This window comes from Mytilus edulis, chromosome 4 (genome assembly GCF_963676685.1).
Source record: "Mytilus edulis chromosome 4, xbMytEdul2.2, whole genome shotgun sequence".
NCBI classification, from domain to species: domain Eukaryota; kingdom Metazoa; phylum Mollusca; class Bivalvia; order Mytilida; family Mytilidae; genus Mytilus; species Mytilus edulis.
In genome coordinates, this window is record NC_092347.1 from 31,367,097 (window position 1) to 31,382,776 (window position 15,680).

The 15,680-nt window shown below is 32.8% G+C and overlaps 1 protein-coding gene across 1 annotated transcript; it reads left to right on the forward strand.

The window, feature by feature from the left end:
- The first annotated feature begins 52 nt into the window (after positions 1–52).
- Positions 53–14,981, forward strand: LOC139519430 (hillarin-like). Its single transcript, XM_071311524.1, has 8 exons — positions 53–158; positions 3,040–3,219; positions 6,651–6,839; positions 7,377–7,612; positions 9,078–10,215; positions 10,662–10,839; positions 12,288–12,565; positions 14,695–14,981. Exons 2-8 carry the CDS (start codon positions 3,040–3,042, stop codon positions 14,749–14,751), a joined length of 2,256 nt encoding a protein of 751 aa, XP_071167625.1. The 5' UTR covers positions 53–158; the 3' UTR covers positions 14,752–14,981.
- The last annotated feature ends 699 nt before the right edge of the window (positions 14,982–15,680 follow it).

The following is a 15,680-nucleotide window of genomic DNA, read 5'->3' on the forward strand; positions in this document are numbered from 1 at the left end:
ACCATTTATTTAAGTATGATGCACATGCTTAACCGTAAACAAAACAACTAAACAAAAAGTATAACGATTCACTGTCTTATTTATCAAGTTTATTGTGAGCATTTATACTTATGTGACTTGGTTCCAAGAACTCGAAAGAAATTTTATTGATACTGAAAGTAAGTATTTTATTTATTTATTTATTTATTCGTTTATAAGCCGTGTATAATTATTTTTATTCAGATTTACGTTTTTGATTGATACTCGGTCCTAATGGTTGATTACACTAAAATTCATGGTAAGTTATACATGTATCATGTTTTCAATTTCAGTTTGAAAAAGAAAAAAATCAAAGGATGAACGTCTAAATGACCAACCCCAAAATAAAAAAAAAACTTTATATAATGACAAGTCTTTAAAAAGACGGTGAGTATATCATTCATCTCGATCTGCTTCATTGTTCATGTATAGAGATATAAAAAGATTACATGTAGGTATGAGTGCCAATGAGCCAACTCTCCGTCCAAGTCACAATTTTTAAAAGTAAACCATTACAGGTCAAAGTACGGTCTTCAACACGGAGCAGTGTCCCATGCCGAACAGCAAGCGATAAAGAGCCCCCAGACAATTACTAGTATTAAACCATTCAAACGGGAAAACCAACGGTCTAACCTACATAAACAACGAGAAACGAGAAACACTTATGAACCACATCAACAAACGACAACTACTGAACATCAGATTCCTGACTTAGGACAGGTCCAAACAATTGCAGTGTGTGTAAACGTTTTAATTGTACGTACCAAACCTTCACGCTTATCTAAAACAATAGTCACTGAGTGTTACAACACAACATAGAAGGATACACTATAAAACATCAATGGAAATAGCTTAACTCAATCAAAAAACATAATAAACCAAGTGAACATAAACTGACCGAATAAATTTGATCTATGATACATAGACAATAATAGTGCATCGACTTGACATATCAACGATATAAGGATGAGACTTAAAAACGAGGAAATGCGAGGCTCTGCCGAGCTTTTTCTCCGTTTCGGGCCAAAACCATTTACAGTAGTATTATACAAAGATAAATGAAAATGATTTTGTTGTTAGGTATACGGTTTAAATGGAGAAAGGAAATATTTTTACGGTTAACTACTGACCCCCTACGAACCATAGAGGTGAAGTAAAGCCATAGGGGATTCGGCCTCCGGCCTCACCCCCTATGCATTTTACTTACCTTCTATGGATCCGTAGGGGGTCAGTTGCGAACCATATAACTTGTTATATGGGTAGATTTTTTTTTTAAAGAATAAGGATTTTGCTGAAAAGAAAAGCAGTCAGAGCTTTGTTGACAAAAAAGAAATTTAAATCGGAATCGTTATCCGTGTTATTTTTTTTTAGGCAAACAGAAATCGAAAATCCATGGTGACAATTATCAGAAGCTAGGGTGTATCAAGCCTCGGTCACACCTTAACGGATAGCTCGAACGGATGCCTAACGGATAACTTTTTTCAATTCGTTCATGTCCGTTAGACGTCCTTTCTTATCCGTTAGACGTCCGTCCATATCCGTTGCATGTCCGTTTAGCGAACGTTTTATCCGTCGACGTCCGTTCTGTCCGTTGGAAATTTTTGAGCATGTTCAAAACTTTGAACGGACGTGCAACGGATGAAATGTCCGTTGAACGTCCGGTAGGCGTCCGTTTTGTACGGTACTCGTCCGTTTCGTTTCCGTTTTGTAACCGTTACGTGTCCGTTATACATCCGTTGGAGGTCTGGCAGACAAAGTAAATTCTTCAAAATCTCTTTATATACTTGAATTAATTGAAATTTTAATTTGTAAGAATTGATTTCGAAACAGTTCAGTCTTCCGTCAATTTTCTTTTACGTTGTTATTTTTCTTCCATTAAATGATTTAGTTTGGATGACAGATGCATATAGTTATGCATATGATCGGTATTGCACACAGATTTTTTAATATGAATTGGTTTTTTTAGCAATTTTATCATACTTTATTGACATATTTGACATTTTTAAGAGAGATATAAAAAAAAATCATCAATAGCAGTACCTTCTGTACAATGTATTTACACAGCTAATATGATTATTCTGCTATTTGGTCTCGATCTGCATCAATTTAATGCAATCGTGACTGTTGTCAGTCTCATGCTACCCGTTTAAACCTATGTTAGCAAACATTTGTATTTGATTTGTTTTAAAACTTATCTATATTTCTTTGGACTTATCAGTGGCGGATCCAGAAATGTTCATAAGTGGGGGCCCAATGACTGCCTAAGAGGGCCCCCGCTCCAGTCACGCTTCAGTGATTCTCTATATAAGCAACAATTTTTTTTTTCTAAATAAGGGGGCCCGGGCACCCTGCACCCCCCCCCCCCCTCAAATCCGCCTCTGCTTATAGCTTGAGATATAACAATAAACATTTGGCTATTCTAGTAGTTGAAGTCATTTATATTATACTGTTGTAGGCAACATATGATTATCATACATAAACATTGGAAAACCTTACCATTATTAGTTACATAGTTTTCTAGTGACTTAATACGGTATATATGGGGTGAGTTAATTCCATATGGGATGAGACCCCATATATACCGTAAATACGTCACTAGCATATTATGTAACGAATTTAGCTTACCGACTATCTTAATATGTGGTTATTAGACTGGTTACCTATAAAAGTGAGCAAGACATTAGTCTTCAATATCGTTTATAGCATTATGAAACTACATCCATTAGTGATACAAAAACAAATTCTAACATTAACAACTTGTTAGCTTTGAGTGTGTTATATTACTTTTTTTAATATTTCATAATCAATTTCTTTGTTGGTTGAAACCTTTACAGTTTTTTTCTCAGTACTGTTTTGTTCTTATAAAGGAACGTAACACCACTACTAACCGTGTTTTGAAATAAGCCCTGCATACTTTTAACCTAATATGGGATATACACGGTCTCCACGCAGTTGCTTTTAACCAAATTTATTCCAGGAAATGCATAGGAGGAAAGATTAACAATAATATTCCTATTGCAGATGGGACACATTTTTTGTAAACCAGAGATCCAAACGCCGCAACAAGAAGAAAAAGAAGAATCTATTTTAGATTCAGAATTCATTAGGGCGCCTTCAAGTAGCTCATCTGATGATATGAACAAAACGTCAGATTTCGAGAGTTTCATTATCCCTTTTGAGAGTGACTCTGACGAGCTATTGGTAAGTATGAATTTCAAAAAAGTGTTATGGCAATTGTTATCTTATAGTTCGTTCCTGTGTGTGTTGCATTGTCGTTTGTTTTTGGTTGTACATCAGTTTTTCTGTTGTTTCCATGTTTTCCTCTTAAAGTTGATGTGTTACTATCGGTTTTAGTTTGTAACCCGGATTTGTTTTCTTGCAATCGATTTATGACTTTTAGCGATATACTACTGTTGCCTTTATTCATTCAACGACAAAACTTGATAATTTGAAAAGGAAACAATATAGATGAGGGAATTCTCAGCAGTGAACAAGTGGAAGTGTTTACAGCTTTCATTTCACTTAACCAGTAAAAAGATATTAACCAGAGTAACGCTACAAGATCGGTCAACCATTAAGTTTTACATGTTTTGAAAAAAAATAAGATAAAATAATTTAAAAGATAATATTGTAAGTGTTCTTCTTAAAACTATAATTATGAGCATTTGCATAATTCACGTATCAGGATACGTGCACGGATCGACCTATACGTATCGAACAGATTTGTTTACAATAATGATTTTGCCCCGATCTCAATTAAAATTTAATGCATTATATAATATTTTCATCGGGACTAACTTGACTTAATTTATCTTTTCCTCATATATGTGTTATACGATACGTCGATACGGATACGCCAGCAAATACTTGATTAATGCAAATGCTCTAATTGTTGGCGTATCCGAATCGACGTATCGTATAACACGCATATGAGGAAAGGATAAATTAAGTCAAGTTGGTCCCGATGAAAATATTTTATAAGGCATTTACTTTTAATTGAGATCGGGGTAAAATCATGATTGTAAACAAATCTGTTCGATCCGTATACGTCGATCCGTGCACGTATTCTGATACGTGAATAATGCAAATGCTCTATTATCCATCAATATAAATAACCAATACGAAAGTAAACTTTTATTAGACCTTTTCAACAATTGTCTACACTTACAGTTGAGCACGACTACGACAGGTAAGATGGGAGGGGTCGTCTCAAAAATAAAAATTGAAAATAATACTACACATCACTAAGAGATTTAATGCTTGAAATTTATTTGAGTGACAATGATAACCTTCCAACAGAGTAAAATGGCATTTTTAAATTTAGAAGGAAAAAAACAAGGATCAACTCATTTTCTGTACGGTGAAAAAAAAAACAGATAAAAAAAACCCAAAAAAACAACAATCTCTGATCGACTAAAAAGGAATCAAATATGAAGGCGAAAAAAACAGGCGACGGGATTTAACTAATCTAATTAGATAAAAAAAAAAAAAAAAAACTCCCTTATGCATGGTCATAGACGAAATTTAAAAAGAATCATTAGTAAAAAAAATTAAAAGATTATAAAACCGGAAAAGATTTGTCAAGGAAAAAAGAAACAGCGAAATAATTTCTGACCCGTTGACAACAAAATAAAATATAGCAATGACAGTGTAACATATAAAAACCAACGATACTTGATCAACACGGACTCCATTTAACTCTATAACTAAGCAATTCCCGCTTCTTGCAAGGAACTCAGAGGTAATTTTCGAGAACAGGGGAATGGCTCTACGATAAAATAGACAACGTTCTATAGTAACTAGTATGTTGAATTATAAATTCCATACGCACGTATGTACTGTTTAAATGTTGATAAATCTCCCCTTATTCAAGAAGGAAATACACCAACTTTAACAAGGTATCTTGATCTTTTCATTCGACTTTTGAAATCAATATGTTTCTACCCCTCCCAAAATTGAATATGTACATCGGGTAAGGTTTAGATCGTTAAAATAAGTCTCGACCGTGTTAACAAATGTGATAATAGACGGACAGACAGTCCAGTATTAATATTGTTTCAGAAATTCTCAGAAATTTTCAGAAAAACTTTTACAGATACACATTTATTCGTATTGGCATGCGGCATAATCATAATGTTGAAGATAAAGCTGATCAGGATGCGGAATGATTGTGTAGGATTTAATAATGTCCTCCATGAAAAAATGTCCACCGGACACATTTTGAAAATATTTACTTATTTAAATGTGTCCTGGACACAATTTCCTATGAAAACATGTCCTCAGGTATGAACAAGTGTCCATGAACATGAACATTATTCACTACCATAATATTGTCCAGAGGGACATTTTTTTCACAGGACATTGTGTCCGCCAGGGCATTTTTTGATATGATTAAAGTATTAAAAGATATCCATTGCCTTGTTATTACTGGAGGCATTTAACTTTAATTACGAACTTGAACTAATTGTTACTTTGACATAAAAATTGTCTCATTGGCACTCATACCATACTTATCTTCATATCTATATTTTTTTAATATAATTATATACAAGTTAGATGCTGTTCTATTTTATTTTCCTTTGAGGACACAATTAAATGACATTCACTACAAAAATTTGTTCTGCAGATGGACCATATTTCATAACTGTTGCTGTAAAATGCTGTCCACTTAGGAGACAATATTTCATGGCAATGGACAATATTTATTTTCTATTGCCTTTTTATCTGACATAATAAATATTATAAAGTTCTTCATATTTGATTTTACACTTCCTTCTTATTGTTATTCTTTCATTGTCATTACCATTTGCTGGGAATTTCTTAGAACTTAAATTTCTCTTTATTCACTTCCATCCATTATTTATTTGTTTACATTTGAATATTGATCAATTTCTCATCAATCCTTCATATTTTAAATAAAATTCAAGTATAATAAAACTTTGTAATGACCTTTGTATTACTTCCTTTGGAGGACACAATTTAATAGCAACTACTATGAAAATTTGTCCCGTGAGTGGACACTATTTCATATTGTTAGCAGTAAAAATCTGTCCTTTTGAGGGACACCATTCCATGGCAATGGACATTATTAAATACCAAATTTCAATGAAAAAGTGTCCACATAGACACTTTTTCATAGGACACTATTATGTCTTACAATTGCAGTAATTTTTTAATCAATCAACGTGAAATGTGTAAATACATGTAATAAGAATATTGTATGATAGGGAAATATTTTTATTTACTTTTTATATTTTTTATATCTTCTGTAGCTGTATATAACCGCCAAACCGAATTTATGTATCGTAATGATAATCAGACGTTTTTGTCTATGAGACGACCCCTCCATTTTACCTGTAAACTGTAGGTGTCATTAGTCGGTTTCGAGAGTTGTTGAAAAGGTATATTAGTAAAATACTTCTGCTTTTACAATTAATCATTTCCGGGCAAAACTTGATAAGCATGAAAACGGTAACAAGAAAACGTATAATAATCTACATCTGACATTCTGTAAAAAAAAATTATTGGCAAGCGTAATTAAGAATTGCAAAAAATCGCAAATTATCCCGTAAACAACTTATCAATGCATGTCTGGCCAATAAAAAAAGAAGAACAAATATTTACGTTTTTAGGTGAAGATTCCAGCCACAGAAAACGACTACCCAGATGCGAGACCAGTTAAAATTGAAAAAAAGTTAAAATTACCTGATGGAATTAAAATGTTTGATAATTGGAATCCTGATACAACTAGTGACGATGCAATCAATGAGGAGGAACTATTACCAATTACTCAGGCAGACTTGGATAGCCATGCTAGAAAGGTTAGATCATTTTGTCTATTTCACTAACTACCCTGGTGGAACTACAAAGGTCTATTAAGGTGAGATGCTATCAATTTCTCCGGCAGAACTTGATAGTCATGATAATAATGCAAGGTGCTTTTAGTCTATTTAACCAATTACTCAGGCAGAACTATATAACCATGCTTGAAAAATTTTGCGCTTTTTGTCTATTTTATCAATTTGAATACTCAGAACTAAAAAGCAATGCTAGAAAGGTAATTACATGTGTCTAGCACACAAACAAATAAGAGAAAACTACATGTAGGTAGCCATGCTATATCGGTGCTATTATGTCGATTTTTCAAAATTACTCAGCAGAAACAAAATAGTTAGTATACTGGGATTGTGTCTATTTTATCCTATATCTGAAATTTGTTAGTTTTACATATAAATGACTGGACTGTTCGTATATTGGAAGAAGTACAAGTCATACAAACTAGATTTAGTAGTATATATTAATCTATTTCATCTTTGCTGAAAATATCCAAATTGAATGTATGTGATATCTCTTTCAAGGCTCCGGCATCAGTATTGAATCAGTTTGAAGACCTTATTTCATATCTCGATAAGCCAGCACGTGGTAAGGAATCCCGAGATGAAATAATGGTTCGAGCAATTTTAGTCTGGTTAAGTAATCAGGAAGTAGAAAACTTCACATCTATGAAAGGAGATGACAACACACCAAAAGGATTTCTCAGTCTTCTTGGACATAAACGAAGTACATATCCTTCATTGTTCGCTCTATTTTGCAGGTATTTATCGGCCATGCTTATTGAATGTTACGTCATATATATACCTTTACGAAAGTATTAATTAACTAAAACTATTATTCTACATTAGGTAGAAATTGTTGTTCATTCATGATAGTGTATGAAACTGTCACACAATATACCTAGCGCTTTGAGCTAAGGAAAAAAATGTGAACAGAAAAATAAACACATAACAGGGAGGCAAGAAATACATGAGGGATATTCAAATTCATGAGTTGAAAACAAACTGACATCGCCATGGTCAAGAACTGAACACCTAAAGACAAACAGCAGTGAGCAAAACAAAACATAGATAAACTAAGGAAACGACCCGGCCACACGAACCCCACCAAATACCGGGCGTGATATCGAGTGCTCCAGAAGGATGATGAGATCCTGTTACACGTGTGGTAACTGTAGTATTCCTCATATAAGTAAAGGATAAAAATCATTATAAAAACTATGAAAACCACACCTTGACAAAGAAAATTTATAACTTAGACAACTGCAGTTTAATTTCAAGAATTATTGTTAAAGTTTGCATGCATAAATTCAAGCGTCTAACGTTAACTATATAGAAGTGGCAATAAATAACTTTATAAACTAGAACTAGTTTCAGAGAATTTTTTTTAAAAGAAATTAAATTTTTAAAACAAAAACAAAATTAAGAGCTTTTCTAACAATCTGTGTCATTAAAAAAAATCACTGTAAATACTATATAATGGTTTGGAAGCAAATATACTAATGATGTTTTAACAATACACATTTGAGTTTAGATTGATATGAACTTTCATGAAAATAGACGATTCCCATTATATTTCGAATAATGTTAACAAAATTGTTGAAATGTTTTTCATTTTTACTTCATTTGTTGATCTTTATAGTTCATCGGTGTCAATATAAGTTTTCAAAGTACACAAGTAAACACAGACAGAGAATGTTTATGTTTTTGTGTTGTTGATTTTAAATGCAGTAACATGTATTTGTCTAAATTGGTTAACTGTTTGATGTTCTTTATACTCAAAGGCTCAATAAATGAAAACACACTTTGCCTAGACCAGTAATATTTATTCATTAATTTCACTAAGTTACTTATATTTCGGACACACTCAGGAATTCGTCTTCAATAAACTGACGGCAAATTATTCATATACGACGTAATTACTCGATGCTTTGGTAGCGTCTAGTTTCAACTGCGAAAGTCTTATATTAGACATACAAGATATAATTACAGTCAGTTTAAAAAAAAAGTTATTTGGAAACAAGACTATTCTATTAAATCCCTCTGCCTCGCAAAAAGAAAGAAAAAAATCATAAAGAGCTCACGTAATGTTTACTGCAAAAAACTAACCAATCTAATCTATCAATTCAATTCGAAAAAGTACAGATTAAAAAGATTAAAAAAAAAATCCCATGTGCAATTTTGTAATATGCCGTTTGACTAAATTGAAGATTCACTTATCTGTAGAAAAGCCGACATACAGTGTGTTCGGATTCATGGTGTCTGTAAGGCTGGGGATTACCAACCTGGAGACAGAAATGGTGAAGACCTGACATGTTTTTGGAACGCTGTTTATTTGCGAGATTCATGGCATATTATTCATCCATTTTGGGTTTGTCGGTCAGTATTTGGAAAAAGGGCAGGTGGCTGGATAAGAATAGAGGAAAGTGGAAAATCCATTGGACAAAAACAAAAAGCTCATGAAGGAGTGCTTAGGAATGCCTTTAAAGAATATTATATAATGCCAGATCCAAATCAATTTATTTACAGATGTCATCCTGACGAATCAAATTGGCAATTAGTATCAAAGCCGATTTCAAGAGATAAGTTTTTTGATCAAGCATATCTTCTACCACCTTTTTGGGCATTAGGGTTGAAACTCTTAAGTGAAAATTCCTGCTCATTGATAGCTGCTGGAAACGCTGTTACAATAACATTTCAAGGGCCCAAAGAAACAGCCAACGAACTAAATTTGGACTATGACTTTTTATTAAAAGAAGAAAGCGCAAACGAGAAAGATAGAAATGAAATGTTGAAACCAGAAAATATGCCTCGACTAGTAGCTAAAATACGAAATGGGTCCGAATGGAATTTTAATATACAATTTCCTGTAGAAGGAATATATAGAATAGTAATTTATGGAGCTCCTGAAAAACAACCATTGCTAAGACTTTGTGAATTTCAAATAAGATGTACTACCAGAACACAAAATTGTCGATTAACGCCCTTCAATCCCGGTATGTTAGGATTTGGTCCCAGCCTTACAAGCGAACGAGCAGGACTGCTTCTCCCATCTCACCGTAATGGTCTTGTAACAACAGACAAAAATAAACCAACCAAGTTAAGTTTTCTCCTTGACAGTGAAATGTCAAAATCTATAGAAATAAGAACAGAATTAATTGATTCAGATAATGAAGACCAGTCATCATTAGTCGTAACAACAATTGAGAAAAAGGAACTTAAAATCACGACAACGCTTATTAAAGAGGGAGATTACGGTATCAAGATTCTAACCGGAAAACGTAGGAGTTTAAGTGATGAAAACATTTCCATGTGTGTTGTTTGCAACTACTTCGTTACAACATCGTATAAATTCTCACATGAGGTTAGTGAAATTATACAGAAATTCAAACTCCGTTTTCGTTAGTTACTCAGAACAAGTTCAGGGCTGACGTTAGTTTGTTTTCAATAATTTTTTCGTAATAACGACGAGGTGAAAATTCCTAAAGGGACATTTATATGCTTAAGTTTAACATAAACCGTAGCAAACTTAAAACTACAAAAAGATAAACTAAAGGCTATCAGTTTCCTCTTTGGAATCGGTTCGTATTAGTAACTAACTACATGTATAAGGTAATAGTTCATTTCTGGTTGATTTCGCTTTATACCTTTGTAATCAGTCGGGTTTTTTTTTTTAAGTTCTGGTTACTTAATTTATTATTGTCTTTTTTCCCCAACTATATGATTTTCAGATATACATTTGAAGTTATTCAAATTTTATTCGCGAGATATTTTTGATATTTATGATTAAATTTTATGTCGATTTAATAGAAAACAAACAAGCGTCTTGCACGACACAATCTTCTAGCTTTTATTGAAAATGCTGGGATTGCAGAAATTGGAAAAATTGAGGAAGGCATTCAAAGATGTAAGAAAGAGAAAATTCCGGAAACAGATTCAGACATTGAAAATGCAGAAAGAAAACTGCAAGTTCTACTCTTTAGGAAAGGTACGTGTGTAAAACTTAAGTGCTATACATATCAACGTCCACATACAATTTAGAATGGAAATGGGGAATATGTCAAAGAATCAACAACCCGACCATAGCAAAACATAGCCAAACGCCACCAACGGGTCTAAAAACAGTAAGAAAATTCCTTACGAACCCGGAGGCGTGCTTAAGTTGCCCCACAAAAATGTGTACTAGTTCATTAATAATGGACGTCATACTAAGCTCCGAAATATATAAATGTATATGTAGAATTATATTATAAACAAATCACCAAAACATTCACAAAAATACCTGTAAAAAAGATCACATTGTATCAATAGATAAATAACTAATTAATACCTCTTCGAATATTGCCATTTTACCTCGAGACTAGGTACATTCAAATAGAAGTGTTGGAGCGAGTTGAACACAAAGGTTGGCAGGTAGGTGCAACTTACATAATTGGAGAGATAAATGGAAAATGAACAGATTGATGACCGATTTATATAATTCCAAGGCCGCCAGTCGGCACCAGAAGCGACGAAGCAGCGCATCTATTTTGGGTGGGCAAATATCCACTTTTTGATATGGGACGAGCTCTGACGTCCCACGGCCCCAGCTTGCCTGGCAAAACAGCCGTTGGACGTCAGAGTAATCTCGGACTATTCGTCAACATGTTCTTGGAAACTATGCACAACTTCAAATTTGTTATCAGCTTGATGAGTTGTAACGTACATGAACAGATTTGTTTTTCGAATTTTTGGTAGATGCCTACTTCCTGTTTGTAACTCATACTTACTGTTTATTTAACTGTAGATTTCGAATTTAGGTACGGGCATTATACTTAGCAGAACACTATGTTCATTTTTTTTTAATTTTCAATACCATAGATATAGGAAGATGTGGTTTGAGTTCCAATGAGACAACTCTCCATCCAAATAACAATTTATAAAAGTAAACCATTATAGGTCAATGTACGGCCTTCAACACGGAGCCTTGGCTCACACCGAACAACAAGCTATAAAAGGCCCCGAAATTACTAGTGTAAAACCATTCAAACGAGAAACACAACGGTTAAATCTATATAAAAAAAACAAGAAACGAGAAACACGTATAAATTACATAAACAAACGACAACTACTGTACATGAGATTCCTAACGTAAGACAGGTGTAAACATTTGCAGCGGGATTAAACGTTTTAATGGTACCAAACCTTCTCCCTTTTTCCGAAACAATAGTATAACATTACAACATAGAAAAACACGATAAAAGATAAATTGGAAGGCTTAACTCAATCAAAAAACGTAATTTAACACGTTATGAACGAATAAATTTGGTCTTCGATGCTTGAATGCAAATACATAGTTTATTAAATTTATACACATTGTATAAAAATTATGTAGTTTGTAGAATTTAATTATTTTTTTCATCACACCTGTCTCCAACACTTTTTTTTTTATTTCAGATATCCATGATGCTTATATGAGAAGACATTTAATTACAACAGAGAAAACAATTCAGAAGCTACACAAGTCTCAATATGAAAAAATATTCACCGAAAGCATTAGGCATTTGGAAGAATTCGCCTCACAACTAAAATCGCTGGAAGGGTTCACACAACAATTACCAGATATCCTCCATGCTGTTGGTGAATTTAACCATACACACGTAACTAATGAGCAGGTCGCGAATACTCTCTGTGCTTTGTCTGTACTTTTTGGTGACAAACAGAAAGAAATAGAGGTAATTGTATAGGCAACATTTGCATTAATTTCTATAGCATTATATTATGGTACCGATTTCTAAAAAAGATACAAAGGATGTAGTACCTGTTCAATGTTGTCAAAGGACAGTCAAAAATAATAGCAGAACTCTAAAATTTTAAACAACATGGATGAGCTGACAAGATTTCCAGCTCATATCATGAACCACATGCTATTGTTATTATCATACTTAACTCAATTTTATTATATCATTTATTTCTCTCATAATACAAAAATGTTTGATAAAGTTTTAATTAGTTAAAAAGATACATATATAAATCAAGACTAATTGAGTGCATACGTGCTTATTATTACTCATTTGTAAATCCTGATCCAGTCCTCAATAATCTTCCAAAAGTTACCTAATAATAAAATACGGCAGTCGATCACAAGCAGTTCAAATGACACCATTTGAAAAGATATAAAAAAAAATTGAGTATGTGTATATAAAATCTCTATTGCTTCATATTACGACACAATTCACTTCAAATTTATCGGTTGCTCCAGCGAAACAGTTAGATCCACGTTGATTCGATATTTTGGTCCAAAACCATCATTTTAGTTTTACCTTTAATTTTCTCTTAAAATTATTGAAGTTCCATTGAGTTGTTTTAAGTGTGCCAATTTAAAAAAAAATGTACGTAAACCCTTTCATATGGGTCTTGGTCACGAGATTAATTATGATGATTACTAATGGCAGACTTTCACATGTACAATCCATTTATTTTTTGGGCCAAATTTGATTTTTAAAAAAAAGTCTGCATATTCCTTGCCAAACTTTTCCCTTAAAAACTTTTTTTTTAATATCAAATCTGATTGAGTAATAGGGTCTATGACAGAAGAGAGAAGAATACCAGGATACCAAAGGAACATGCAAACCCAGAAATCGTAAAATAAACTGGAAATGGCATGCCCAACAAAACAAAATACAATCAGACAAATAACAGTACACACAACATAAAATAGAAAAAACTAAAGACTGAGCTACCACTTTACCCAACCAAACACTGGGCATGATGATCAGACGTGCTCCATTAAGGTTATCAGATACTTCTCCGTATAGTATGTGACTTCTGTAAGATATATAAGTGGTTGTTGTTTATATTTTGGCCTTTACGTTGGTTGCGATCGTAATTAAAGCATACATAATAGTTCATTTTGACGATGAAATGTAACTGTACGATGAAAAGCAATGAAAGATATTTTGTATTTATTTTCACAGACAGTAGATGATTTACAAGCTATTTCAAGAGAAGCTAAACACAAAATTGCAATCCAAAATAACACTGGAAGTGCAAGTTTAAAACCGGAAAATGCACAAAGGGCAATGAATATTATAAAGAAGTATTCTTATGAGGAAACAATGAAGAAAAATGCAGCAGCGGCACAGATACATAAATGGATACGTTTTTATCCATTAGTCTGCTGTGCTATTTATGTCGATGGGTTGTTGTTTTATTATGCAAAATTAATTCTTTCCTTTCATTCATAATAATATCAGACAGCTGTGAAAAGTGAATGAGTCATTCGACATTTAATGTTTACGATGTTGGCATAATTTGAAAAAATATGATATTATTATAGAACTACTTTCCAATTGTAAACCCTTTTGCGTAATCGAACAGTTCTGTGGGTAGCTCGTTCGTTAGAAATTACCGTTTTAAGATAACAATTAGACTTTTATATTGCTCTTTATAATTATATTCTTATGAAGTAAGCTTCTAAAAGAGGTCTGCAGGAAATGGCAAGCATATAATGAAGAACAAAATATAGTAAAGATGAAGGCCGATTGTTTTCTCGTTTGAATCGTTTTACATTTGACATTTTGGGGCTTTTTATAGCTTTATATATGACATAAAGAGACCAAATCTTCTGCGTCATTTTGTCTCTTGTGGAGAGTTGTGTCCTTGCCAGTCATTCCACATCTTGCTTTTTATACAACTTTGATAGTGTTTAATTTTTGTTTACACCTTTCCTTACCTCGAAGAATTTTGTAATCACTTTCATTTTGTGAGCAACCTTGTATGCTATTATTATAAAAGGATATAGAAATGTATATATCATGTCGCAGAATAAAATTAATGCTTTTGTAATATTTTTGTCTTTCAGGTGACTGATGTTATCTCCAAATTAGAACATAAGAGATTAGACCAGGAGGACGTATAAATTAGATAAAAGGGGGTCCTTTAAGACATAAGGTTGCTGGTTTCGTAGTTTGCAGTTCACTCGCAGAACAGAAATATCACATGCATTTCCATTTGACAGTAAAACCAAATGCATCAAAATAAATTAAAGATTTTCATTTTTCCTGTTGAAATAAACTTCTGTGTCCTTTTACATTACTTGGATATATTTAATTTACATGTTTCTAACAGAAATAATAAATCGTGCATGGAATTGAGAACATTGTCAATAAAATATTGTTTTAAAAGATAACATCTTCAAACTGTATGCTTGGATGATGATGTGATTTTTGTTGATTTTTTTTTAGAACAATTGTTAACATTACTGAATGCTACTTGTCGTGAGGATATATCGTAAAACAAGCAAGACGATGGTTGTCCTCATGGTCACTATAGCAGAGCAGGTACCGCATACCGATTTCCCCGATGGACCTGAGTCAACCATCGTTTTTTAATGTTGTTAATGATGCTGAATGATAAGTCGTCAGCGTAGTGTTTTTGTTAACTGTAAAAGTTGATTCTTTGTCTGTTTGTTTGTTTTCCTTTTTTAAATGGTCATATCAGTCTTCCTTCGACATGTGGGATTTTTATATCCGATAAGTATCAACCCTCATTTAAAAACAAATATTTGAATACCGGAATTACAAAACATTAACACAAATCAAATAAAAGTAGCTTCAGTTATATATTTAATAAAATCAATAACAAGTGAGACTTGATGAAAATATGTTTAATGCTTGTAAACAAGATATTTTAATATTTAACAAACTCGTGTTCACAATGTGTATTGATTGTCATATGACAAAACACAATGCCAGTAATACAGATACATTGATATTTAACAAATTCAAATTGAAACTCAAATGTTCATTTTCGTTTAAATTTAACAAAAAGTGTGACAAGTGTAAACCA